Source organism: Chelonoidis abingdonii, chromosome 3 (assembly GCF_003597395.2).
Source record: "Chelonoidis abingdonii isolate Lonesome George chromosome 3, CheloAbing_2.0, whole genome shotgun sequence".
NCBI lineage: Eukaryota > Metazoa > Chordata > Testudines > Testudinidae > Chelonoidis > Chelonoidis abingdonii.
The window spans coordinates 100,183,999-100,211,637 of NC_133771.1; the positions used below are offsets into that span (position 1 = coordinate 100,183,999).

The window sequence follows — 27,639 nt, forward strand, 5'->3', positions numbered from 1 at the left end:
ACAGCAATTGCAGCCTCCCTGCTGTAGCACTTCATTGTACGCTGACAGAAAGGCTTCTCTCGTTGACATAGGTAATCTACCTTCCCGAGAAGCAGTAGCTAGGTCAACAAAAGAAATCATCTGTTGACTTACAGCCATCTACATCGGGTGTGGATTTTTCGCACTCCTGAGAGACATAGCTATACTAATGTAAATTCCTAGAATAGACCTAAGAAACTCTAGTTCTATTTTGGTTTGACTTATTTGTTTATGCAGGAGGTGGAACTCCCCTTATTTAAAAAATACTACAGTGTTCTGTATTAATGGCCCCCAGCTCTGTACCAGCATTATTGCGAAGGTTAGTGTTTATGGCTGTTGTAGCAGGCTTTCTAATACAGTTGAAAGAAGCAAGACTTGCAACTTTGGTCACATTGTTCATAATTTTTCGGGTAGCAATGCAAACTGTACACTTATATTCTGTCTCGAGTGGCCACATTACTGTAATATCTGAGCAGTCTCTTAATGTAGTTATCCTTACAACAACTCTGTGAAGTAGGGGATTGCTATTATCTTCATTTTACAGTTGAGGAAACTGAGGCACGGAGACTAACTGACAGTCACACAAAGTGTATAGATACATAGAAAAAGTAAAACAAACAAACTTGGGAAGGTACCATTGTAGGTGGAGGTAGGAACTGCTTTTGCATTTTTTTTGTTTTTCCTTTATTTACTTTTCAGTAGATGTTCAGAAATTCCTCCTTGTCATGGGTAAAATATGGAGCATCTCCCTTGTGCTCCAAGTACTCTTTGCCCTTCAAAGGATGTGTGTGGGTTAGTTTTTTAAAGACTGACTCAGCAGCAGAGTGAAGATACCTCATATTCACGCTTTCCTTTATTATATATTTATAGGCTGTTAATTGAGTCCGATGTCTCCTCCCCTCCTGCTTCCTGAATCTCTTTAAAACCTAATTCAGCTTTTAGCACTTGGAAAAATAAGAGGGGGGAATGCAGTTTCGGAGATGTAGATTCTTGGAAATAGTTGTCTTTGTATGGCTGATGTAGATGTTTTTCTGCAAGATCGAAGTTATGTAAAATATTGTGGAAGCTTACTCTTCACCCACTAATACAGAGGTTTTTAACTGAGTTAATTTTGGTACATTTTGTCAGCCAGACAGTATTATTGCTCTCTGTCAAAGAGCTATCAGAACAGATTTTCTTTTAAAATGTCTTTCCCTGTCTAACAGAGGAAGTCCAGTATGCTCCAGTCTGTTTATAACACCAGTCTCTGAATCCAGAAGATTTCAGTGGTTATTAAAGAGGTTGTGTTGTAATATATATTGAAGTCCAAGTATAGTAATCTCCTATTGGGGTGCATCAGTAAATATACAACCACCCAAATCAGTTGATTATAATTGGATGCTTGATGAAATACTTCTAAAAAGCACAGTTCCTGATTGGATGGTTGGAGGAATTTTCCCATGATACTTGACATAATGCAGGCATCTACATATAGAAATTTGTGGCTGGAAGGGACCTCAAGAGCTCAACTACCCATTTGTAGAGAGCCCTATGGGGAGGTATTCTTCCTGTTTACAGCTAGTTCGTCTGTACCATGTCTTTTATTTATGTCCCAAAAAGATGGGATATATGCTTATGATTTGTGAAAACGTTGTTTCTGGAAACTTAATATGGCTGTAAAATGTGTGGAAGCTTATAGGGTAAGCCAGTTCGAATAGATCTGTATAACTGTTTTTCAGATGCACATGGTACAGTTCATAGGTTTACAGCTTTCTGACTGCTTATTTCTTCCAGATATACAGAAGAGATTATACCCCGGCACCCCTGCCTGAAACTTATTAGTAACTGTGAGCAGATGCTTTCCAGCCACACGTCAAGACGCTTGATAACCATGGAAAAGGTGAAAGAATTTGAGGTAAAATGTTCTTGGGTGTGTTGTGCGAAATGGCGGCTGTCAAATATATGAAAGGTTTGCTCTAGTGTTTGAACTGCAAAAGGGAATTTACTGTATTAGCATCACCAGATTTGGTATCCAGTACTGGATTGTCAATTCTGTTGCTGCTGCTAAGATGTTTTTATGACACGAATTAGAGGCTTTGAAAAATGCCACATCTTAAAGACAAAACACAAGCCTGTTGTGTGCTCACTGAGTCTGCAATGATTTAAGGTAGTTTTTTGTTTTTAAAACATTTTGATAAATGTTTCACCCAGGGCAAACTGGTTAGTATGAGTGAGGGCAGGATCTTTGAGGACAAGATATTGTTTCAGAGGTGCTGACTGCGTGCATTTCCTGTTGACTTCAGTGGGGATTGAGAGTGCTTATCTCTGAAAATTGGGTTCTAAGCCATTATATAAACAATACTAAAGTCTGACATTAATTAGTTCAATGATGTGGGGGTCTCCTGACAATGGTATTTAATCTCCAGTTCTTCATGCAGGAAAGGTAATGTGTTTTCAGTTGCTTAAACTGTTAAAGATAACTAACAAAAAAATCAGTCTGGAAATGGAACGTTACGAAAGAGATACTTAGACATGGTAGGAAAGCAGAGGCATGTCAATAAGTAGGACATTGTTCTTAGCTAAAATGTCTGGGAGGTGAGCAAGCGCTTCCAGTATTTTCTTAATTAGCTGTAAAAAGCTATTATTTTAAACAATGGACGTGGTTTGAAGCAAATTAATGCTTCAGCATTATGATATACACTAGCAATCCAGCAGGCTTCCAGTCTGGATTTCATAATGCAAGTGATGATTTAAATTGTCAAATAGCACTTACATAGTGTAACAAATTGTATTAGTTGTTCAGTACAGATGCTGTTGACTTTGGCAGTAACAAACCATCATTTATAACTTAAAATTTGGACATGTATTTCTCTCCCCTTCCCCTATGCCAGTTTTATTTTTTATATATTGACAGGTTTGACATTAATAGTGGAACTGGACTACATGTTCTAATTGAAACCACTTCTTCACTCTTCTGTGTATAGGCTTCAGTCATTTATCCCTTTTGTGTTTTGTACATCATGTACTCTTCAGTGTGTATCTTGTCAGTTCAGTGACAAGTGAGGGTGAGGGGAGAGGTGCGGCCAGCACATCCCTCGGCCCACGCCGCTTCCCGCTGCCCCCATTGGCCTGGGATGGCGAACCACAGCCAGTGGGAGCCGCAGTCGGCCGAACCTGCCAAAGTGGCAGGTAAACAAACTGGCCCAGCTCACCAGGGTGCTTGCCCTGGCGAACTGCATGCCAGAGGTTGCTGACCCCTGATAGAGGGTATGTTTGGCATCACATTGTTTAGTTCCTTTTACAGGGATCTCTTAGATATTCTTCCTACTCTGTTTCATATCAAACAAATGTTTTGTAGGGACATTATGGTGTCCAGTAAAAGCAAAGAAGTGACACGAAAAGAAGTTGTTGGGGAGAATTGGAGGTCTGCCCATTTATCTTGCTTTTGTGCAAGTGAGGGTTTTTTCATACTCCAGCATCTAGTGTATAATTTCATTTAATTAGGAACTAATTTTCTAGTGTGTGTGATAGTTCAACCACAGTGCACAGTGTCCGTGAATGATGATACATTTTTATAAAGATAGTGATTTTTAGATTATACTTAAGGCCATGTTTTAGTCACAGGTATTTTTAGTAAAAAAAAAAAAAAAATTGACAGGTCACGGGCAGTAAACAAAAATTAATGGCCCATGACCTGTCCCTGACTTTTACTAAAATTACTCATGACTAAAACTTGGGGGTGGGCTGCCCGGGGCCCCCACTAGTGCTGAAGGCGGGGGGCCTGGGTGCTGGGGGTGGGCAGGTTGTTGTGGGCAGCCAGGACCCGCACTGGGGTGGTAGGGTTGGAAGGGTCTGCAGGCTTCTACCTGCCTCCACACCTTCCTCCACCCAGCAGCTGCAGCATATTTGGGGCCAGGGGAGGGAAAGGGATTGGGCACAGGATGGGGTGAGGCTGGCTCTGGGCTGCACTTATCTGGGGGGGCTCCTCGGAAGCGGTGACATCCCCCTCATTCAACTCCATCCTAGGCGGAGGTGTGGCCAGGTAGCTCTGCACACTGCCTCTGCTTCCAGGCACCGACCCTGCAGCTCCCATTGGCCACAGTTCCTGGCCAATGGGAGCTGCAGAACCAGCATTCTGGATGGAGATAGCGCACAGAGCCGCCTGGCTATGCCTTTGCCTAGCAGCTCAGCAAGGGGGATGTCACTGCTTTCGGAGAGCCCCCAGGTAAGTGCTGCCCAGAGCCCGCCTCACCCAAACTCTGCTGGGAGGGGAGGGGGGCGGCCTGGGACTTCTCCAGCAGTGGCTGGTGCACCTGGCGCAGGGGCTGCCTGAACTGCCCCGGAGCCAAGCGCACCGGCCACTGCAGAAGTCATGGAGGTCACAGAAATTCACGGAATCCGTGAGCTCCATGACAAACTTGCAGCCTTAATTATGCTGAATAATCATCAAGCAGTATTGCCAGGAGTTACAAGTACTAGTAGTAATTAATACATTGTATATATTTATGTACAATATAAACTGTCTAAAACTCTGACTCTACTAGAGAGATTGACCTATTGTTGAAAACACTCATCTGCAATGGGTCTGTCGTAAACAGATAGCTAAGGGTTAATGTTTCTTTTACCTGTAAAGGGTTAACAAAGGGAACCAAACACCTGACCAGAGGACCAATCAGGAAACCGGATTTTTCAAAGTGAGGGAGGGCCTCTGGGTGTTCTGTCTTTGTTCTGGCTGTTGTTTCTCTGGCTGTGAGGGAAGCGGTTTTTTTTTCTATCCAAGTCCTTTCTACCCCTGTCCAAGTTGTAGTACAAAAGGAAAGCAAGTTAATAGTTGTATTGTCAACTGTGTGAGGTTGCGACTGTTTAATTGAGATATCTTTTTGAATAAGGCTGATTATCATATTTTCTTTTAAGCAAATAGCCCTGTGTTACGCCATCTTGATGAAGTGATCGTCATGTGTTTTCTTTCTTTATATATAGAACTTTCTTTTTAACACTTGTTGTTTTTTTCCTAGTTAAGCAAGGGAATAGGAACTTGTGCCAGATACTGTCTCTCTCAGGGAAAGACTGGGAGCGGGGAGAAGAGGGAGGGGAAGGTAAATCATATCCTCTCTGTTTTTGTGTCAAGGGATTGAAGCAGGAATCTCCTAGTATCCAGGGCGGAAAACTGGGAGGAAGTAAAGAGCAGGAAGGGAAGAGGGTATCCTTTGTTGAGGCTCAGGACATCGAGTCTGGGGGCCCCAGGGAAGTTTGGGACGAGGCAAGAGGTGTATCAGGTACCAGAAACCTGATGGTTGGCAGCGAGATAAGATCCAAGCTGGTAATTAAGCTTGGAGGTTCATGCTAAGCACCCAGATTTTGGACGCTAAGGTCCAGATTTGGGACAGAGGCTTACGACAGGGTCCCATTGAACGGGTGTAGAAAAGTGGTCGTGTTTGTAATTTCAAGAAATTAGTGATCTAAGAAACCAAAGTAGACTAGAATCCTATCCAAAAATATTAATTGACATATACATAATTTTATCATAAGCATAAAGACCACAGAACATCCTAGTAATAAACAATTTGAATTTTTTAATCTCATTAAGTTCAATAGGAATTCCTCTTATAGCTTAGCTGATAAAGGGTTTTTTTATAAATGTGCAGTAATGTACACACACAGAGCAAACTGGACAAAGTCTATATAAAAAATGTACTCAAGTATGGCTCACAGTGGGTGGGAAATTTTAAAAGAAACTTTTTGAGGCTTACTTTGGGCCAAGGTGTCATTAATGACTTCACTTCTTCCCTATAATAAATGGTTATGGCCATAATGGAGGTAGGTTAATAATAGCTAATTAATACCTTATGAATCTGTATGAAACAAAAAACAAGAAGGTAAAAGAACAAGAAGGAAAGGAAGTGGGGGAGAAGTAAAGTTTGAGGGATATGAGGTGAGTATTTGCTACTCTTGATGATCAGGACCTAAAACCATTATTATAAAGGGGACCTTTTACAGCATGAAAGTGTCTTGTAGTTTCTCCAAGGGTTGAGGAGGGATTTAGTTGAATGTGGATACCTCTCATGTCTCAGTGATATTCTTTGTTCAGGGCCAGCACTATTAGAGCAAGCTTTTTCCACATAGGGGATATGAGCCTGTCCTCATCAAGGCTGATGAGGAGGCAGAGTTTAGAATTTGGCATACATGTGGAAGCACCATAGTGTGTCTGATGGTGAGGCATATGAATGGCTGCTTCTTCAACAGATGCAGAATCTGTCAAGCTTGTGGTGTATAATCTGGTTGGTGTCCAGTAAAACTGGTTCAGTCTTTTGTTTTATGTTAGCTGTAGGTTGAGCCAAGTTGAAGTGTACTGTGCTTGATGTTGCACCAGGTTAGTTTCCAAGTTTCATAAGCAAACTGTTTAGGTGACGCAGGGAAGGAGGAAACAAACAGTTTTATGTTGCATACTTTGTATTTTTCTAATTCCAAAGTAGAATCAGATGGAAACTGTAACTGCAAATGTATATGGGACACAACAATTTCCAGCATTATTACGGGAAGTATTCTTGAGGCTCCATATCTATTCTTTAAAGATCGACTTGTTTTTAAATTCCTGTTGTAGTTAGGTGGGGGAGGGGGAGGGGAAGGGGAAGGGAAGAGGGGGAAGGGATCTTTTATCTGTTCCACTTTTTAAATAAAACTGTCTAGCTTCTAGTTTTGTGGGGCTTGTTGAGTCACCTTGTAAAATATTTTGATGACTATATACTCTCTTCCATTTTCTGTTTCACTATTATTCTGTGTCTGGTGTCTTTACAGAATAATTCATATCTATTTTGCTGGTGATTGTTCTCGTTCTGAAACTTTTAATCTGTACTCCTGACAAAATACTGATATCTGTAGAGTTCTAGAGGAGAGGGGCTGTTGACCACCGTTGAGAAATGTGCCTATGAATTGCATCTCAAGATGGGAACAAGAACTAAACTGAAAGTGCACTCTGAACAAATGACTGCCCATGAAAAGACTTGGGAGCAAAGTGTTAACAGATTTGCAAAGCTGAAGATTTCCAGCACCTCCTTGTCACATGGTCCTTCTAGGCATCTTTATTGGAGTTGAGTTTTTTCTACCGTATTTAGCAGCATCAGTTGCTAGACTTGACCCTGTTGTCCTGTTTGAACTACTTGGTCAAGTTTATAGCTGTCTAAAATTTGTACAAGGGTTTCTCTAGCTACTGTCCAGTTCCAGATGTAGAACACTGAGAAGCTGTGATAAGGGTAGGAGGATTTTTTTAAAACAAAAAACAGACATGAGTAATTACCCTGAGGCTGAACTGAGGCCCACTAGATTCAGCATAAGCTTGTATGTTACTTTAACATCTGTGCAGATATCTAATGTAAACACAGCTCTGTTTGTAAACTTCAGTTTTTTTCTGTCCTCCCCTACCTGCGTTGTTATGCTAGAAATATATTGCACCATTTTTAGCTTATTTTATAGAAGCAAAACTAATGTGAAGTTGCATGATCAAATAAGTTGTGAGCACTAAGTGGCTTTCACTTTGATATCAGCTTTTCTGGCTTTCATTTATTGTAGGATGCATCATAAGCCATATGTGGGTAAACGTTTATGAAAAACAGCAGTTTAGTTGAAAATTGGTGCCACTGAGGAGAATATAAATATATCCTGGTCCATACCAACGATGTGAAAGAAATCATTATCAGAGACTTGACAGTAGGTTAAAGGATGGTTGAAACCTGACTCTTACAAACAGAAGAGGAAATCACTTGCTTTCCTGAACTGATATCATAATAGTGATAGATTTAATCAAGTTAGTGTGTACAGTTCATTGTTGGCCGCTCTTGGTGCCTGACCCAAAGCAATGGCTTCCAGACAAACTTCACCTGCTTGTGCAGAGTAACCAGTTAAATGTTTTACCTCTAATACCAACTTTGGGGAGTGGTTACAAAGGAAATAAAATGAAAAATCTTTTCCTATTCTTTCCCCTTCTCTTCAGTTTCAGGTCTGGGGAACAAAACAGAATTTGAGGGCTGGGAGATGTCATTGCACTGGAGTAGGTAATGTTTGGGAGAGGAAGAGGAGCTTTAAGGTGATGGTTGAAATGATAAAGTTCAACTTTTGTCCCTGACCTGTTGCTTTGCTTAAAGAGCGGGAACTAGGGGAAGAAAAGGCATAGTATTTGGAAACTGCACCTGGCAATTCAGTGGTACAAGAGGGTTTGACACCAACACTTTAATTATGTGAAATCTGCTGTGCTGCAGATTTCATCAACTAGTGGGGCCCATGCACCTACTGTAAGGTGTATATGAAGAGAGAGCCTCTTAGAGATTTGGCAGAGTTACTGTTGCAGGATTAGTGCTTGTATAAACCTGCTGACTTCAGCCATTATTCAGAAGCATATTTTAGTTAACCATTATATTCTGTTCATTGTAATTACCTAACATCCAGCAAAAATAGTAGAGAATAAATTATTTCCAAAAGATCTTGCATGTATTTGTCATATTTTTTATGGCTAAAGTCAGAATATCAGTACTGTTCAGATTCTACCCATTCAGCTTGTCATTAGGTAACAGGTTGTCATGCTGCCTAGCATGGGACAGAGCTATGGGTGCTAATTTCAGGTCAGACTCCCAGGAAACAGGGCATGCACCCCAAACTGGTGGCTTATTCTATCGTAAGACTTCACCAAGCCAGTAACAAATGTGTGCTTCCAAATTACTATACTAGTTATGAAGCCACAGACTGTCCCATCAGGCCCTCTAGCCTCTCATGCACCATCCAGACAAACCAGACTTCTGTGATAAATGATTATTAAAACCAGAAATAATATCTATTAGGTTCTTCCAGTTCTACTGAACCAGACACTCACCCCAGGTCAATATGTACTTCAGGATCTTACCAAATACCGCATTTAGGGTTTCCAGGCGTCCGGTTTTCAACCAGAACGTCTGGTCGAAAAGGGACCCCTGGCAGCTCTGCTCAGCATAGTTGACAGTCTGCTAAAAGTCCAGTTGGCTGCAGCGGGGTAGGCAGGCTCCGTGTGGCTCCTGGGAAGCAGCCTGCATGTCTCTCAGACTCCTAGGCAGAGGGGTGGCCAGGGAGGTTCTGTGCACTGCCCTCACCTGCAGGCATCATCCCAAATGGTGGTTCCACAGCTCTCATTGGCCGAGAACCATGGCCAATGAGAGCTGTGGGGGCCGCACCTGCAGGCAGGGGCAGAGGATGGAACCCTCTGGCCACTTCTCCACCTAGAAGTCAGAGGGACATGTTGCCACTTCCTGGGCGCTGCCTGCGGTCAGTGCTGCCCGGAGCCTCCTCCTATGCCCCAACCACCTTCCCCAGCCCTGAGCCCCCCCATGCACCCACCCCCTTGCCCGCACCCCCAGGCCAGAGCCCATACCCCAAACCCCAGCCCAGAGCCCCCTCCCACACTCTGAAACTCTCAATTCCAGCTCAGAGCCCCTTCCTGCACCCCAAACCCTTTATCCCAAGCCCACACCCCCAGCTGGAGCCCTCACCCCTTGCCATACCCCAAGCCCCGCCCCAGCCTGAAGCCCCCTCTCACACTCTGAATCCCTTGGCCCCAACCCAGAGCCTCCTCCTGCACCCCAACCCCCTCTTCCCTGGCACTACCCCAAAGCCCACACCCTCAGCCCAGAGCCTGTCCTCCCTCCCATACCCTAACCCCCTGCCCCAGCCTGGTGAAAATGAGGAAGTGAGCAAGTGATGAATGGAGGGGGGATGCAGTGAGTGGACGGCAGAGCCTCCAAGAAGGGGCGAATCTAGGGTGGGGCCTCGGAGAAGGGGCAAGGTGAGGCAAGAGCGTTCAGTTTTCTGCAGTTAGAAAGTTGGCTGCAGCACTGATTGCCAATCTTTAGTAAACTAAATAAAGATTTATAAATAAAAAAAGAGAAGAGTTGTTAAAAGGTTAAAATGAATCCTTTGCATTACAGTTGATTTCAGAGTTTGTAGATAAGGATAATAGCAGTGATGTTAAATCTGTTAGCTTGCAATAAGTTTCTCTGGATCTTCCACAAGACTGGGAGTATTCGGTCCCTTGTTCAAAGCTTCTGTTTGTTAGAAATCATAGTCCAGACATGTGGAGCAGGAAAGAGGCCAGGAGTGGTCACAGTCTCCAGTTTGTCTGCCAGTTCATTTACTGATAGTTTGTCTCTATCTCAAACATGGAGTCAGGGGTCATATGCTCTACAAGTCTTGTTGAGTCACCGGCCTCCATTGTTCATACTGTCTGTGAGGCATCCTCAGGAGGGGCCCACTGGAAGAGCTGATTCTCCTTAATGGCTCATCAACACTGGCTGGCTCGTCTTGATGTAAATCTGTCTTCTGGGTGTTACCAAGGGACACAACATGTTTGAGATACAAACACATAGCAAAGATTCTTAACCTTCGTATACCATGATAATACATGCATATAAATAGGATAACGTTGTTCAACAGATTACATCTTTTTTAATTATACCTTACAACAGGAGTCGGCAACCTTTCAGAAGTGCTGTGCCGAGTCTTCATTCATTCACTCTGCTTTAAGGTTTCGCGTGCCAGTAATACATTTTAACATTTTTAGAAGGTCTCTTTTTATAAGTCTATAATATATAACTAAACTATTGTTGTATGTAAAGTAAATACATTTTTTAAAATGTTTAAGAAGCTTCATTTAAAATTAAATTAAAATGCAGAGCTCCCCGAACCGGTTGCCAGGACCCTGGCAGTGTGAGTGCCGCTGAAAGTCAACTCGTGTGCCACAGGTTGCCTACCCCTGCCTTACAAGGTATACTTCATATAAGATTTATCACAGTTGTGCAACAGTGGTGGCGCCTTAGTGTAAACAGTCATCTTTCTTTTTATACAGGGTCACTGTGGTATTCTAGGCATAAATGAAATAGACAGCCTAAATTCACCAACCTACCTATTTAGAGTCTTAATAAAACAAAGGAAATGTTAAAATAGGTTTTAAATATTAGTATCTCAGGCTTTGGCTATACTGGAGAGATGCAGCACTGGTGGTGGGTTTACAGCACTGCAACTTACTCACCATCCACACTTGCAAGGCACATACAGCGCTGCATCTCCCTGGCTGCAGCGCTGGCTGTACTCCTGCTCTGTCTGGGGTATAAGGATTGCAGCGCTGGTGATGCAGTGCTGCTCCGCCAGTGTGGCCACCAAAAGCGCTGTAATTGGCCTCCGAGTATTCAGAGGTATCCCAGAATGCCTGTTCAGCCACTCTGCTCATCCGTTCGCACTCTACTGCCCTGGCTGCAGGTGACCCACCCTTTAAATGCCCGGGAATTTAAAAAATCCCCTTCCTATTGCTCAGCCAGGTGTGGAGTGCAATCAGTGAATCTTTCCAGGTGACAATGCCTCCATGTGCAAACAAGCCCCAGCATGGAGCAATGGCGAGTTGCTGGACCTCATCAGTGTTTGGGTGAGGAAGCTGTGCAGTCCACAGCTGCACTCCAGCCGTAGGAATTACGATACCTGTGGGCGATCTCAAGCCCCATGCTGGAAAGGGGCCATGACCGGGGACGCAGTGCAGTGAAGGGTTAAATAAGGAGCTGCGGAGTGCCTATTGCAAAGCCCGCGAGGGAAACTGTCGCTCAGGTGCTGCCCCCACGACCTGCCATTTTTACAAGGAGCTGGGCACGATACTGGGGGGTGACCCCACTGCCAATCTGACGACCACGATGGACACTTCAGAGCGGGGGAGGGGGGCAGAGGAGGGGGAAGAGCGGGGAGGAATAACGATAGTGAAGGTAACTGTGGGGGGGGAGACACCCCGGAGTCCCAGGAGGCATGCAGCCAGGAGCTCTTCTCAAGCCAGGAGGAAGGTAGCCAGTCCGCAGCAGCTGGTACTTGTTGGTGAAGGACAAGCAGAGGAGCGGGTTCCCTGGTAAGCAGCTTTTATTTTCAGGATGGAAATGTTTCGGGAGAGGAGGGGGGTTATGGCTGCATGCATGCATGCCTAGATGTGGAATAGCCCATTGATGTGGTCTATCACGTCGTGGTAATCAGCCTCGGTAATCTCTTCAAAAGTTTCAGCCAGAGCGTGGGCAATGCGCTTGCGCAAGTTTATTGGGAGAGCCACTGTGGTCCTTGTCCCAGTCAGGCTACCGCATCCGCGCCACTGTGCCGCGAGGGGTGTGGGGACCATTGCTGCACACAGGCAAGCTGCATAGGGGCCAGGGCAGAATCTGCATTGCTGTAGAAGACCCTCCCACTCTTCCCAGGTGACCTGCAGCAGCAAGAGATCTTCAGGATTAACTCCTGTGGAAAATGTTGGGAGAGTGTTCAGTGTAGATGCCCCTGCAGTACTTTGCATTCCCCAATGCACAGAAACCCCTGCAGATCCCTGAAGCAATCAGTCCCCCTTACTCACCATTTTCGTGCTCCTGTGGGTTAGGTGTGCTCTGTTTTGGTATGGGAAAAGTATGCTAAGTGAAGACTGTAAACTCCTTCACTGTATGGGAATAACTGTCTGGTGAGATTATAAACAATGCAGCCTGTGTTAACTGTTGCCATTTTTGTCTTTCGAACAGTGTCCTTGACTACTCGGACTGCCCGTATCATCACTGGCCAGAGGCTACAAAACTCAGGAAGAAGCGTGAAAAAGCAAAGAAGACATGCTGAAAGGAGTTATGGATCACTCTGCCACAGAGAGTAAAAAACTGCAGGACTGTAGGAAAAAATCTGGAGGGAAAGGGAAAGCAGGTTCCGCCAGAGAAACGCAGCGGCTAAGAAGAAAAGCACAAAGCAGCTGATAAGCATCCTGCGCGCCAAGTGGACTCTATCCAGTCACTCGTAGCCATGCAGGCAAAGCACTTCCATGCGCCGCCTCCCGTCCCCCCCCCCCCCGTCCCAAAGCTCTTTCCCTTGTGCCCCATGTCAGCTCCAAACCCCTTCCCAGCATCCAGGTTCTTACCACCACAGCTGCCCCAACACCTGTACGTTCACCAGCCAGCCCTGAGAACTACGACCCTTACCCTCTGCACTCAACCCCCATCACCATGCAGTATTTTCATCCTGAAGTGCAGCAGTCATTGCACAGCACTCCAGACAGGACATATTCAACCTCTGACTGTACAGTTCACCACCCCACCCCCCTGCCCTTTTAGGTTCCAAAATGTTGTGTGTCTGTCAAGAAAGTTATTTTCTTTTCAATAAATGAATTCTGGCTTTGAAACAGTCTTTTATTATTGCAGAAAGTGAAATACCGTAGCCCAGGAAAGAAACAGGCAATGCAAATCATTTTAGGAAAAAAGATTCCTACTAACATTGTAAGCACTGCACTTCACTCCCGTGTAAGGCACAAACATTACTGTTGGTTTTCAGCCTCAAATTCCTCCTCAAGGCATCCCTAATCCTTGTAGCCCTGTGCTGGGCCTCTCTAGTCAGCCCTGCTCTCTGGCTGTGCAAATTCAGCCTCCAGGCGTTGAACCTCGGAGGTCCATTCCTGACTGAATGTTTCACCCTTCCCTTCACAAATATTATGGAGGGTAAAGCACGAGATATAACTGCAGGGATGCTGCTTTCCCCCAAGTCTAGCTTCCCATACAGAGATCTCCAGGCGCCCTTTTAAATGGCCAAAAGCACACTCCACAGTCATTCTGCACCGGCTCAGCGTAGTTTGAACCAATCCTTGCTCCTGTCAAGCTTCCCTGTATACGGGGTTTCATGAGCCAAGGCATTAACGGTAAGCGGTCTCCAAGGATCACAAATGGGCATTTCGACGTCCCCTACTGTGATCTTCGGTCTGGGAAAAAGTCCCGGCCTGCAGCTTCCTAAACAGGCCACTGTTCCGAAAGATGCGTGCATCATGCACCTTTCCAGGCCAGCCTATGTAAATGTCAATGAAATGCCCACGGTGATCCACAAGCGCCTCTGGAGAACCATAGAGAAATACCCTTCTGATTAATGTACTCAGATGCTAGGTGGGGTGGGTGCCAGAATAGGAATATGCGTCCCATCTAGCCCCTCCACAGTTAGGGAAACCCATTTGTGCAAACCCATCCAGAATGTCTTGCACGTTCCCCAGAGTCACGGTTCTTCTTAGCAGGATGCGATTAATGGCCCTGCAAACTTGCATCAACATAATTCCAACGGTCGACTTTCCCACTCCAAACTGGTTCCCAACCGATCGGTAGCTGTCTGGAGTTGCCACCTTCCAGATGGCAATAGCCACCCGCTTCTCCACCGGCAGGGCAGCTCTCAATCTCGTGTCCTTGCACAGCAGGGTGGGGGCGAGCTCCTTACACGGTCCCATGAAAGTGGCTTTTCTCATCCGAAAGTTCTGCAGCCACTGCTCGTCATCCCAGACTTGCATGACGATGTGATCCCACCACTCAGTGCTTGTTTCCCGAGCCCAAAAGTGGCGTTCCATGGTGCTGAGCATTTCCGTGAATGCCACAAGCAATTTAGTGTCATACGCGTCAGGCAACTCGATATCGTTGTCGGACTCTTCACTGTCACTTTGGAGCTGAAGGAATAGCTCAGCTGCGAAACGTGATGTGCTGGCGACACTCCTCAGCAAAGTCCTCAGCAGCTCGGGCGTCGTATCCCACAGAAATCGCGCTGCACAGAAACCGTTGGGAGACTCACAATGGTGCCAAATGTGGACGGAAAAATAGTGACTGCTGGGATGTGAAGCGTTGCACCACAGGGCGTTGGGACAGGAAGCGGAATGACCCGCACCTTTCCGTCCCCTTCCTACAACCTACGGTGCCAAAATGGGACGAGGCGCTCTGTGGGATAGCTACCCACAATGCACCACTCCCAACAGGGCTGCAAATGCTGCAAATGTGGCCACACTGCAGCGCTTTCCCTACACAGCTGTACGAAGACAGCTGTAACTCCCAGTGCTGTACAGCTGTTAAGTGTAGCCATGGCCTCAGTCTGAAATCAGGAATGAATTTGATTTTGATCATTCCAATTCTAGTTCTTCCCTACAGAATTATGTTCATTGTGATTGGTAAATTATTGGATTTAGGACAGTTCAATGTTTGACTTTTTTTCCTTTAAGAAGAGAGCAAACCATAATTCGAATGTTTGATCAATGGGTTAACCACTTCCTTTAATCTGTTATGGATTTACCCATGTCATCTTTCTCTTACCCTGTCTCTTTATCTTCTGTATTTTAAACAGACTTGTTAGCACTTGGAGTTTAATGCTGTTCTATTTGTGGGTTTACACATTACATTTCCTTAGATACCTTTGGGTTTTGGTAGCTTGAGCTAATGGAATTTACTGGTAGAAACAAACTATATGCATGTATACAGGAATATATCTAATTGTATCTAGTAGACTAGGAAAGTTGTACGCATAACACAAACCAGTATTACAAATTTTAGTTTCAGTCTTTTAAAATACACATTGTAGTTTTTCTAAGTGTTATGCACTCTGAAGCCAATGGGACTCCTTGTTCCAATTGTGCAGATTGCTTTGTAGGCTTAGAATCTCAAAGAGTTGCATAATGGAGGAAGCTCCTTTGAATTTGACTGTTTTAACCTTGTTACAATCTGGTGTTGAAAAATGTTCCACTTTACTATCAGGGTATTTAATATTAATAAAAGCGAATGTGCACTACATCATGGTCACCATATGGTATTGAGTAAGGTTTGGAGACTTTATTATGTTGAGTGTAAATGTTGCCTTAAATTATTTTCATCTTGCAGTTTGCATTTATGTGACAAAATCTACTTGAGAAACCCTAATTTCAAAGCAGTGGGGGACAGGGGCAGTTCTAGCTTTTTTGCTGCCCCAAGCATGGCAGTCAGGCTTCCTTCAGCGACTTGCCTGCGGGAGGTCCGCCCATCCCGCAGCTTCAGCGTACCTGCTGCCAAATCCGCGGGACTGGCGGACCTACCTCAGGCAAGCCACCGAAGGCTGCCTGACTGTCGCCCTCGCAGGGACCGGCAGGGTGCCCCCTGCGGCTTGCTGCCCCAGGCACGCGCTTGGAGTGCTGGTGCCTGGAGCCACCGCTGGTCGGGGAGGGAGGAGGGATAAACCCTCTACTGAAAATTATAAACTGAATATACCTCTACTTCGATGTAACACTATCCTCGGGAGCCAAAAAAATCTTACTGTGTTATAGGTGAAACTGTGTTATATCCAACGTGCTTTGATCCACCAGAGTGTGCAGCCCTGCCCCCCACCCGGAACATTGCTTTACCGCATTATATCCGAATTTGTGTTATATCAGGGCAGGGGGAGGGATAGCTCAGTGGTTTGAGCATTGGCTTGCTAAACCTAGGGTTGTGAGTTCAGTCCTTGAAGGGGGCCACTTTAGGGATCTGGGGCAAAAATCAGTACTTGGTCCTGCTAATGAAGGCAGGGGGCTGGACTCAATGACATTTCAAGGTCCCTTCCAGTTCTAAGAGATAGGTATATCTCCATATATATATATATATATATTAGATCAGGGTAGAGGTGTAACTTGCTGCTTTGTTTTAAAGTAAACTACAATCACAAACCTCATATGTATATACAGAAGAAACACTTTCCTGGACTATTTGGCTTTCTTTTTTTTGAGGTTTCTTTTACTAATTCAAGCCTTGCTGACAGTCATGATCAATTTAATGGCAGTCTAGCATTTATGGTTAGTGTAAAGTAACCAGCAAGTTTATTCCCAAGCAAAGTTGATGTGTTTTAATGTACAATATAGATATTTGACAGGCATTTTGAAACTTTATTACATGTATTTTGAACAAAATCTCTTGGCCTTAAAAGCCAGTAAATGGCGAAAATGACATTTATTTGTGTGTGTGTGTGTGTGTAATTTTAACACAAATTAAAATAAATATCATTTTAGTCATTTACTGGGTTTTAAGGCCAAGAGATTTTGTTGAAAATACACGTAATAAAGTTTCAAAATCCCTGTCAAGTATCTATATTATACATTAAAACACATCAGCTTTGTTATACACACATATATACCAACTTAAACTATTCTTGGCTAACATAAGATGTATATAATTTATAAGGATATCAGTCAAAATGTTAACATTATAGCTGAGTGAATACTGCATACAAACAAAACAACCCAACCACCCTTCCATCAATAGCTGTAATTTTTATACAAATTTACTCTGGCCATTCTTGTGCCTCTTTTGTGTTTACTTTCCACAAATATTTGTGTGATTAAGTGTTACTGGTAGCAACATTTCCAGAAACCAAACCTTAAATTGCTGTCTGAGTAATCATCATGGCGGAAGTGCCTGTCCACGTCTCCAGTCAGGAGACAGCTGCGTGCTGCTGTTTCGATCTGAAAAATTGCAATTAAACAGCACGGCTCACTTTTCAAATATCGGGTATCAAATACTTATAGCAAATTGTTCAAGACTGATGAATAGAAGGGAAAAGGACAAGAAGATTTGAATAATGAATACACTTGAAATGATCTGTTAGCTTTTCTGTTCCAACAATATCAGCAAACTCACATCAATTATTCATTGCAAATTATTTCTCAGTTCTATTTAATATTGAAATTTGGAGAAGAATATCAACATTCCTGTAAATTCTGGTTGAAACTTGAGTTATCTTTGGACTATTTAAAAAACAAACAAGAAACAAAAAAGCAAACCTTAGAATGACTTTTAGTTTGACTATTTACTTTCATTTGCCATTTTTTGAATGAGCTTTTGGGACTAATCTTTGTATTTTAATGCTATACAGGACGAAGACCAGTATTCTCACTTGTTGGATTATCAGTCTTTGCTATACAAGGGTCACAATTCCTTTCGTGAGAAGTATTTCAGTGGTGTCACAAAGAGGATTGCCAAGGAAGAAAAAGACAACCAGAAGTAAATAAAAAAAAATAAAACAAACAGATTAAAAATGAGGACAGTATGAAGATTGTATTTCTTTTGTAAAGACATCTGGATGTTTCAGAAAGCAAATACTGTTTTCGATTTTAAAAAAGTCACAATGAAAACCACAACATAGGTTAAGAACAGTTCTTTTTAATTAGCTTTGTTTATAGCAGATTTATTGTACAAGTTTTGAGCCTTATTTAATTTATATTTGTACTTTCAAGTACTAATGATGATTGACTAAAACCATTATTATTATTATTCTTTTACCATTAACTTTTACAGAAAATAGTAGTATTGTTTGGCTTCTTAAACTGTGAACATCTGGATGCTTTAGAAACACGTAATAGAGATCAGGGTTTGCTTATTAGGAATATTGCTTTCATTTGTTTTGTTTTTTTGTAACTGATACACAATAAAAACCAACAGAGCTTGTTGTGACTTTTTAAAATTGTGTTGCATGCAACAGATTCTCATGTGAATTTTTACTGCCATGTACTGGGCCAGCTATGTTTAAAAAAAAAACAAACAAAAAAAACCCCTAGGAGCTGAGGACTGACAAGGCTTGGAGAGGCTATTAAACCCCATAAAGCTTGTCCGCATCTGAAGCTCATCTGTACCTTGGATTTGCTGTTGCATTCCTAAACTTTGACTGCTGGTCAAGCCAACTGGCTGCAATTTTTGATTCAGAAACTAACTGACAGTTAAAGCAGTAACAACAACAAAAGATTTGGTAATGGTTTCTTAATGGTATTAAGCCTGATCAGCTTTTTGAAACTGAAGTTGTATTTTTAATGGGAAAACTTTGCTGAACCTACATCGTGTCCATCGTGAAAATATCTTGCTTGAAAACTACCAGACCTATTAATTAAGGATATTAATGGCTTTACTTGCTTTTGGTGATCAAATATACCTCAGCAGGGCATTGGTGAGTGTATCTGTTTGTTCCAGCTAGCTAGAGCCCCATTTCTTAATTTACTGCAGGTTATTGTGATCATATAATAATCTGCATATAGTGGTGACCTTCAAAAAGCCAGTGATACCTAGGTAGGCACGAGTCTGCATCTCTTTGGTTCATTGACTTATTTCACCTTCCCTTGTGTTTGACTCTGAGGGCATTGCTACACTAGAGATTTTACATCAGCGCAGCTGCAACAATGCAGTTGCATTTCTGTGAGCTGTCTAATGTATCTCCAACTGAGCTCTCCTGTCAGCTTAACTACTCCAGCCCCTCGCTCTGTGAGCAGCGGTAGTTACGTGGACAGGAGAAGATCTCCGACCGACCTAGCGTTCTCTATGCCGGCACTTTAGTTGGTGTATCGTGTGTTGTAGAGGGGGTGATTTATTCACAACCAGCCCCCGCTCTTCTGGCAGGCATGATCTAAATAGCTGTACAAGATGAGAGGCAGTGGAGAATCAGGCCCCATATATGTGAGAGAGCTTTGATTTAGTGTCTCCTCCACTTGTCCCGGAATGCTGCTACCTTGGGAATAACATGTAGCATCTATTTAGCATGTGACAGACTGCTAATATCCTGAGCAAATTTTATGGAATTAAGGTAACTCAATAAAGAGTTAAGTCCGACCTTATTGAATTAGGGTTAATACCTTTGAAATACTGTATTTAAAATGCAATTTGGCATGTGTTATTGTTGCATAGTATGTACCTTCTCTAGTAGAAGGGGGTTGCTCATGTACTTTCTCTGTTACCAGCCCGTTAAAGCCACCTGCCTGGAGAGGTTTTCATATACTAATTCAAATTGAATTCTCCAGGGACTAACAGAAGATGATGATTTTTGGATAAATAACTTGGTTTTAAGCTGGTTCCAGCACCCATGTCCTGAGACCCTCTAAGACTGGGTGCCCATTCTGAGCAGAAGCTATGATGAACTTGTTACCACAAAAGAAACCCTCTGGGTGGGTGTTGAAGGACTGCTTCTGCCAGAGAGTAGCCCCATGTTAGGGTTGGGATGGTGTCTGGTAAGTTTATGAGCATGTACGTAGGTTCTTCTATTATTTTTAACATATTTTTCTCTGTAGTGCTTTTACCTTAAAAATAAAGCAGGCTTGCAGAGAAAACTGGGTGGTAACTTATAACTGTAGCAGTTACACCTTGGGCAGCCTGTCTTGCTGGGAATACACAGTGAAGGGAACTGTGCAGCCTGGGAATATGCTGGTAGAAGGGTATGAGATGGGGGCTCTGCCCAAGAAAGGTAGTGGCTGGGGAGCTGGAGGCCTGAGAGTGGGTGCCCTTGCTAGACCACTGAGGGGAAGTACAGGTGCAGTTGCCCTGGAACGAGACAAGCAGTTCACACATCACATTCTTAAGTAACTGAAGAGTACCACATTCCAATTGAAAGTACAAATGGAATTTTGGCACTGGTGTTACATCCGCTGATTCAGAATAGTACCAAATTTAAAAAGTCAGCTAAAGAAGCATCTCTCAACTACCTGATGTCACTTAGGAGCAGCTTCAATTGTCTAAGCTCTTCGGTCAATTTTTTTCCTGATCTGACATCCCTATAGTAGACTCTCCAATTATGTACCTAATGTATGGATGCTGCTGTTTTGATAGTGTGAATGCTGTGATGCAGCTGCCATGCTTTCTGTAATGAGGGATCCTTTCAAGTTTGTAGACTGGGGTCTACTCTCCATTTATAGATGGATGGATTGTCCTTCCTCGGAGGAATCAGCCATTAATAGCAGAGGTTTTTGACATCTCTACCCAAGCTGACTCTATCCCATCTCTCTTCCTCAGATTCCAGTTAGTTTCCTGCCTTATCATTGATACACGTTTCTTAACTCTCCTATAGTAAATGTAAGAGGATTGTGAAAACTTTTGCCTTTGAATAAGGGGTCACCAATCTGAAACAGTTCAGAAACATTGCTCTAAGTGCCAGTGTCCTCACAGAATGGACCCGTACAGAGAACTAGTGAGTGCTAGCTATTATGGAAAGAAATCTTACTGTTCCTAGTCTCTCTTCTCCCCCTCTCTCTCCCTCTCCCCCACACCCTCGTGGTTATTTCCTCTATGTCCAGGACTTTTTTTGTGACCTGTGGATTATGAGCTAGAGGTACAGATGGGTGTGTGTGTGTGTGTGTGTGTGAGAGAGAGAGAGAGTCACAAGTGAACATACTAAACCCTATATAATGCCCACTCCCCACCACTTATCAAGAACAACAATGATCCTGCCAGGGCAGTGGAGGGAGAGGAGGGGGAAGTGTTCAGTCTGAGGCTATTGCTTTTATGCAGTCGTGCCCATCAAACTTTCCTCCCCCTGCCAGTAAGTGAGCAGCTGCTGCGCTCAGTCATCAGGCGTCTGCAGCAGTCTCTGCAGGGCTCCCGTGTTGGGCAGGTAGAAGGCTCCAGGGCCACACTGCAGCTGGGTTAGTTCCCTTCACAGCTATGTTGTCATCTCCTTTCTGGGAAGCTCAGAGTGTCTGACAGCTGGGGAGGAGTAGGAGCCAAGTCTAGCAGGAACAGAACTGACCTGCTGCCAAGGAACATCACCTGTAGTAGCTCTTTTTTTTCCTGCCACTGTTGTGCTGGAGATAAGTCCATGGGAGTTGTCTGGTGTGGAAAAGACATAAGATGGGCGTTTTAGGGAGAGGGACATGAGTACTGGGGAGCTTGGGAGGGTGGAGACTAAACATGTCATGGGAGCAAATCTGAGAATGAGACTTGGGGCGCTTGGAAGCCAAAAAGAGAGAAGGGTGAAGACATCCAAAGTTTGCCCCACATGAAATGAAACTGGAAAAAAAATCCATTTTGGTTTGAAGCAAACAACTTTGGGGGGATTTTTTGTGGTTCTCAGCTCTAACTGTAATCAACCACAGCAGGGCTAAGCATTTCCCATATACAGTGCACTTGTGGCTTGAGGTAACTTCAGCTTTGGGTATTTGTAATGTGAGCACCACCTCTCTTCTCCTCTATTGTAGGTGTTCATCTCTGAGTTGCCCATCTGCCATTCTTCTGATGGATCTGGCTGTGATGCTGGCAGGTCAGATGCCAGTTCTTGCCCAGGCTGCAGGCATTAACTAAGAACTGACATTTATAGCTGGAGACCAGACCAGTTCACCTGTATGTCAGTTTTACTCAAAATAAGTATTAGTCTTATAAGAATGTATTTAGTCTTTAGACTTTATGAAATGCTTGTAAGTTGCTGCATGCATTAATCTCACTTGTAATGTCTCTATTCCATGCTATAAGAAAATATGTAAGTTTCTTGCTTTATAACTTTGAAACTGCTCTGAACTTGTGAACTAAGGCATGGGAATCATCTCTCCCCATCTAGGACTATCAAAATCAGATGAGCCATCAAGGAACTTCACAAAACAAAGGATTGCTTATAGGCTCTGTTGCACCTGGGAAATGCTATGTGCAGGGAAGCTTGTCATGTGGGCTTGGAAAATGAATGAAGGAAATAAAGCAAAGCCACAGGAAATTTTTCCATCTTTTTGACTGTTTGAACTCCGAAGTACCAGAGATGGTAAACTTAAGCTGGAGATCCTGAGAGGCTGCCTCCTGGATCCACCCTGAAAGACAGTTTGAATTGACAGATCACTCTGAGTTTAGATGGAACTCATTTGTGTGTATATGTTTGCTGGCTTAAACCTGTAAATAACTCTTATTCCTTTATTCTTGTTAATAAACCTTTAGATTAGTTTATTGCAGTATTGGCTACAGGCATTGTCTTTGATGTAAGATCAAGGATACCAGTTGATTTGGGGTGCATGTTTGGTCTCTTGGGACTGGAAGCAACCTGAATGTGGTGTGATTTTTTTGGTGTAAGTGACCATTTATCACTAAATCCAGTTTGGCTGGCAAGATAGACTGGAGAGTCTAAGAGGATTGTCTATGGCTCCCTGGTAAGACTCTCGTAATGATCCAGGAGTTCACATTCGTTACTGGCTTGGTGAAATCTAATTAAAGAACATACCACCAGTTTGGGGTGTTTGCCCTGTTTTTGTCAGTCTGCCCTGAGTAGGCAGTCATGGCCATGAGCCACTCCCAACAGTGTGACACTGATTTTCGTTAGTGTGTGTCCCAACCTTAGAGTTACTTAACGTATCTCTGGTTTTCATTAAGAAATATGTATTTTGTTGGGACTGATGCCTCACTTCTGTAGGGGTGTATCCATGGCAATGCAAGCACACGTCCATTAATGCGCAGTTGAGGACAAATGAACAGGAACACCAATCATAATCTTCCATTCCATTCTGTCCCAGAATAAGTGTTTTCTCTGAATAGAATAGTGCAGCTGCCCAGTGCTGTGGTAACTATCCTTAGCAAATTCCTCATCATTCTGTTTGAGATTCATTGCAAACATGGGACCAGATGCTGCTCCCTCTGAAGACAATGGAGTTTTTGCTATTGACATAATTGGGAGCAGGATTAAGCCTGTAGATATTCGTATCAAAAGGACCAAAAGGCTTCTGCACTTGCTGCCCTACCCTCATCTACTGGATGCATTTGTGAAACAAATATGGTGGATAAATTCAGCACAGGATGCATTCATTCAGCTATCAAAATACTTTGGGTAGTAGGTTTGGGTGACTACAGATTCTTAGCAAAGATCAAAATAATCTTTGTGTATGTGTACAGAATTACTTGGGTAATTCCAAGTAATTTGGAAGGGCATTTAGATGTCCTTATTTATGCAGTCTCCTTTACTGAGTTCTGTTCCTATCTCTGACAGGAACTAGTGTGATCTTGAGCAAGGTCACTTCTCTGTCCCCAGTTTACTCATATGTAATTTGGGTTCAGTGCCTACTTCATAGGGGTGTGTAAGGGTTTAATATCTGTAAAGAAGCCTTGAGATCCTGAGGTGAGAGGTGCTAGGTAAGTACAATACGCTCTATATGGTAATAAACCACAGACTGTGGATACACCCAGTCAGAGCTAACATCATGGTCCCTACCATTTAGGATACCCACTTCTATCCCTAGTACAGCTGATAAAAAGATTCCAAGATGTTTTTGAAAGTATTTAGCGGCTGTTCAAAACTGGCAGTAATATTAGACAATTTCTACATCTGGTCAACCTCTCACCCTATCCCCCCTGCCAGACCAAAAAAAAAAATTTGGGGGAGACAGGGATCAAATTAAAAAAATAAATTCTCAAACTCAGAATTTGGAAAAACTTCAGCCTGCTGTAGTCCCTATTGCCATTGGAAGCTGTCATTGCATGTTTGGAAATAGAGGGTAGAAATCCATTCCCCCTCCCCCTGCAAAGGAAAAAAAAAAAAAAAAAACCCTTCTCCTTGGGCCACTGGGTCTTGTTATATTTATTTCTTACTATGTTCACAGGCTTGCGGAGATACTTCCCTGAATTTGGCTCTTGCTCTCCTAGCTTATTCTAGAATATAGTTTGCAAAATGAAGGAATTTGTGCCTGTGTTTTTAAAGAGGGAGAAGACGTTTGTGTTAAACAATCCCTGTCCCGAGGGGGAATTGAACCAGTAGCTCTGAAATTCAACACTGTAATTTCAAGAGCCTGGGAGCATTGTGTTCCCTTTCAAGTCTTTCCTCTTCACAGGTCTCAGATGGAGGGACAGGAGTATGACTGGCCAATGAGGATGCAAGGTGACTCACACTAAGGAGAGCTGCTGGTGAAATTTATAGTGCATTAAAGTAACTTGCTATTAATTATTTGAAAAAAAATCATTTTTGTTTATTAACACAATGGACCTGGTCAACCCTGTCACTTTAAAGCAGTTGATAATGACAATGGCTTGTAGATAGTCTTGGAAGGATTAGATTTTTTTATCAGTAAATGTTGATAAACATCAATTTTTGCCATAGACACACTGATGAAAAAATATTTCCATTGGTGCTAATTGAAATTTACAGATAGGTACAGTAAGAAATATGCTTGAAAACTGATTTAAGGTTATTTAGTTTGTGTATTTTGACATGTAATGTTGACAATTTGCGTTGTAATGGCTATAAAGCTTTAATTTTTTGATCAATGTCTACTGTCATTAAATAATTGTCTAACCCCTCTCCAATTGTCTGACCTCCTCCCCAAATCTCCCATAACTGAAAATAGTATTAATTAGAGAAAAGCTTCAAACCCATAATTTTGTGCAACTGTAAACATTTCAATTAAAAGTATAGAAAAATGCTGAACTGCTATTAGTCAGGATGCACAGGGATGGTGTCCCTGGCCTCTGTTTGCCAGGAGCTGGGAATGGGTGATGGGATGGATCACTAGATGGTTACCTGTTCTGTTCATTGCCTCTGAAGCACTTGGCATGGCCACAGTTGGAAGACAGGATACTGGCTAGATGGGCCATTGGTCTGACCCAGTATGGCCATTCTTAACGGTCTTATGTTAAACATAGCTATTATCCATTGAAATTATTTAAAAAATGGGAATGGAAATCTGCCAAGCCTACTTCTAGGTCAGTTGAATCTGCCTGAATGATAGCTCCACACAGAAATGGTTGGGTTTTTATCTGCTCTAGGAGTTCTGTATGGTGGTTTTGTTTCCGAATAGTGAAGTACTGGGAAGCAATCCCGATAAGCCACAGTTTGAACTTGATAAACTACTTCTGTTTGGTGCAAGAAATGACCTGCCAGAAGTGACCCAGACCTACGTCACTATTGGGGGAAAGGAACTGGAGGGAAAAAAACCTTGAACTATTTTTCCTCCCTTTAAATTCAGAAAGGGAGAAATTTTCTAAATTTTAATTATATAACCATCTAATAGATTTTGTGCCATTTCATAATAATTATGGGGTAGACAAAAATATGGAACATTTCTTAATTAAATCTGTATTTTCATTTGTTTTTTTATCTAAAAAGAAGACACTTGTGCCAAGAATCTTTATTCTCTCCACCCCCTTTTTTTGTATTTTCTTATATACTTGGCAGAATTAATGACAGAAATCTTTCCAGTTGTGATTTTGCCAAAATCCTGTTCTGAACATCCTACTAATTTGGATTAAACTGGATAGTTGAAAGCTTCAAATAGCAAATCTTGGCGGCAGATTGCCGAGGCCCCAACAGTAACATCAACTGTTCTTATCTTCAGAGGGAAAATAAATAAGCAAAATATAATTTTGTAATCACACAGTTGTTAGCTCTATCTTTTCCATGGGCTTGGGAATTCCAGCTATGTGTGGAAGGATCATGGACTACAAAAACGACGACAGCCTTAATCTTCTGCTTAGCCCCCCTTTGCAGGCGGTGCCTGTGATTTGCAAGGTGAGGTGTTGATTTAACTTGTGTAATGCTGGGAGGTGTTTTGATACCTTGTGCCAGCTACTGTGTGCATGAACATGGGAGCTGCATTTTAAAGCATAGTTCTTCTCTGAAAATGATTCTCTTAATGTGTAAAAAGCGACAGAGTCCTGTGGCACCTTATAGACTAACAGACGTATTGGAGCATAAGCTTTCGTGGGTGAATAGCCGCTTCATCAGATGCATGTGGTGGAAATTTCCAGAGGCAGTGTGGCAACTCTGAGGTTTTAGGATTATGATTTCTTTAAGCCACAGGATCTTAACAAGGCCTTACTATTGGGTACCTCGCTCCCTCCAGCAGTTCCAGGGGGAGCTGATGCTTTGTTGCCTCTGCCTTTACTGTCCAGGTTTTCTGCCTCTGGAGTTAGCTGCTGCAAGTACTCATACTGTGACCAGTAATTAAGTTAATTTCTTTCAGTTGGGCAGACCAACCTCTGGCAAGTTGCCTACATCCTTTCCCCTTCCCTCTAAGGGAGCTTTCAGGAAAGCTTTCAAGCTTATTAGGATCCTGCTCAGAGTGTTTCTCTTCAGCATTCCTTATCCACGCTAAGTGTCCTCTATGAGTGAGCCAGGGAAAATGCATTACTATAAATCTCAGCAAATCCTGCCTGTGATACACACCCATAGACTCTTATTCTGTCAGAGAAAGGGCCTTAGTCCCTGGGATAGGGTGGCACTGCACCCTGGCCACTTCCCAGGCAGATTCCTTCCCTATCTTAGTGCACTGTAATAAGGGGGACCAGATGTCCTGATTTTATAGGACAGTCCTGATATTTGGGACTTTTTTTTAATATGGGCTCCTATTACCCCCCGTCCCGATTTTTCACACTTGCTATCTTGTCAACCTAATTGTAATGAGGTTGGAAGGGAAAGGCTGCTACTCTGGATCCCTATGCAGGGATTTCCTGCTCTGCGGCTGCTCAGAATACAGAAACATGTTCAGGAAGGTAGAAAAGCAGCTTCTCAGAGACAGGGGCAGGAACTGCAAGCTGCTCAGCCAGAATTCCTGAGCTGCCTAGAGTGCACAAGAAGGATTAAAAATAAAAACAGCTCACAAACGTGGTAGCTGAGAAGGTTGGATACTTGCAAAGGAAACAGACCCTGGTGTAAGACTCATCAGCATTCCAGGTGGAACTTTATAGGAGGTTATGTCCTTTGTCTTCAAGCTTCCACCATTATCACTGAATGCGATGAAGAGCTGCCTAACCTGTACCTGGAGATGGACTCCTTGCAACTCTTTTCCAGCTCCCTGGCACACCCTCTTCCTGCTGGACATATGTTTCTAAGGAGGAGTCTCCCCTGGCCACCACTAGAGGTGGTTTTTCTCCTCTGGCTGTTGAGCAGGCAGGAAGCAGATGCCTGACTCCCCATTCCTTGCCTGGCCCATCAACTGTAAAGGGACTGGGGAATATAGAGAGCCTGACCCTCTTCCCCCACCCATGGTGTCATGAGGTGGGGGTAGCACTGTGGAGACAAAAAGGGGAAGGCCAGTGCTGAGGGCAATCAATGACTTCAGGAGAGAGGAAACTCAGTTAAGAGATTCAGCATAGTGGGGCTTCATAGTTGTCACTGTCTCACCGATTT

At 43.2% G+C, this 27,639-nt stretch overlaps 1 protein-coding gene across 9 annotated transcripts in view; it reads left to right on the top strand.

Moving 5' to 3' along the window:
* The window catches only part of TRMT11 (tRNA methyltransferase 11), a 50,780-nt gene extending 32,519 nt beyond the window's left edge, over positions 1–18,261 (top strand). For 6 of the 9 annotated variants that reach the window (XM_032782645.2, XM_075063921.1, XM_075063920.1 and 3 more), the window contains 2 exons: positions 1,792–1,912; positions 17,674–18,261. In XM_032782645.2, the coding sequence (XP_032638536.1) occupies positions 1,792–1,912; positions 17,674–17,805 (253 nt within the window). In that variant the 3' untranslated portion in view covers positions 17,806–18,261. Of the gene's footprint in view, positions 1–1,791; positions 1,913–7,984; positions 10,137–10,685; positions 11,129–17,673 lie in introns of those variants that run through there. The other 3 variants (XM_032782642.2, XM_075063919.1, XM_032782646.2) reach the window with 3 other exon arrangements.
* The last annotated feature ends 9,378 nt before the right edge of the window (positions 18,262–27,639 follow it).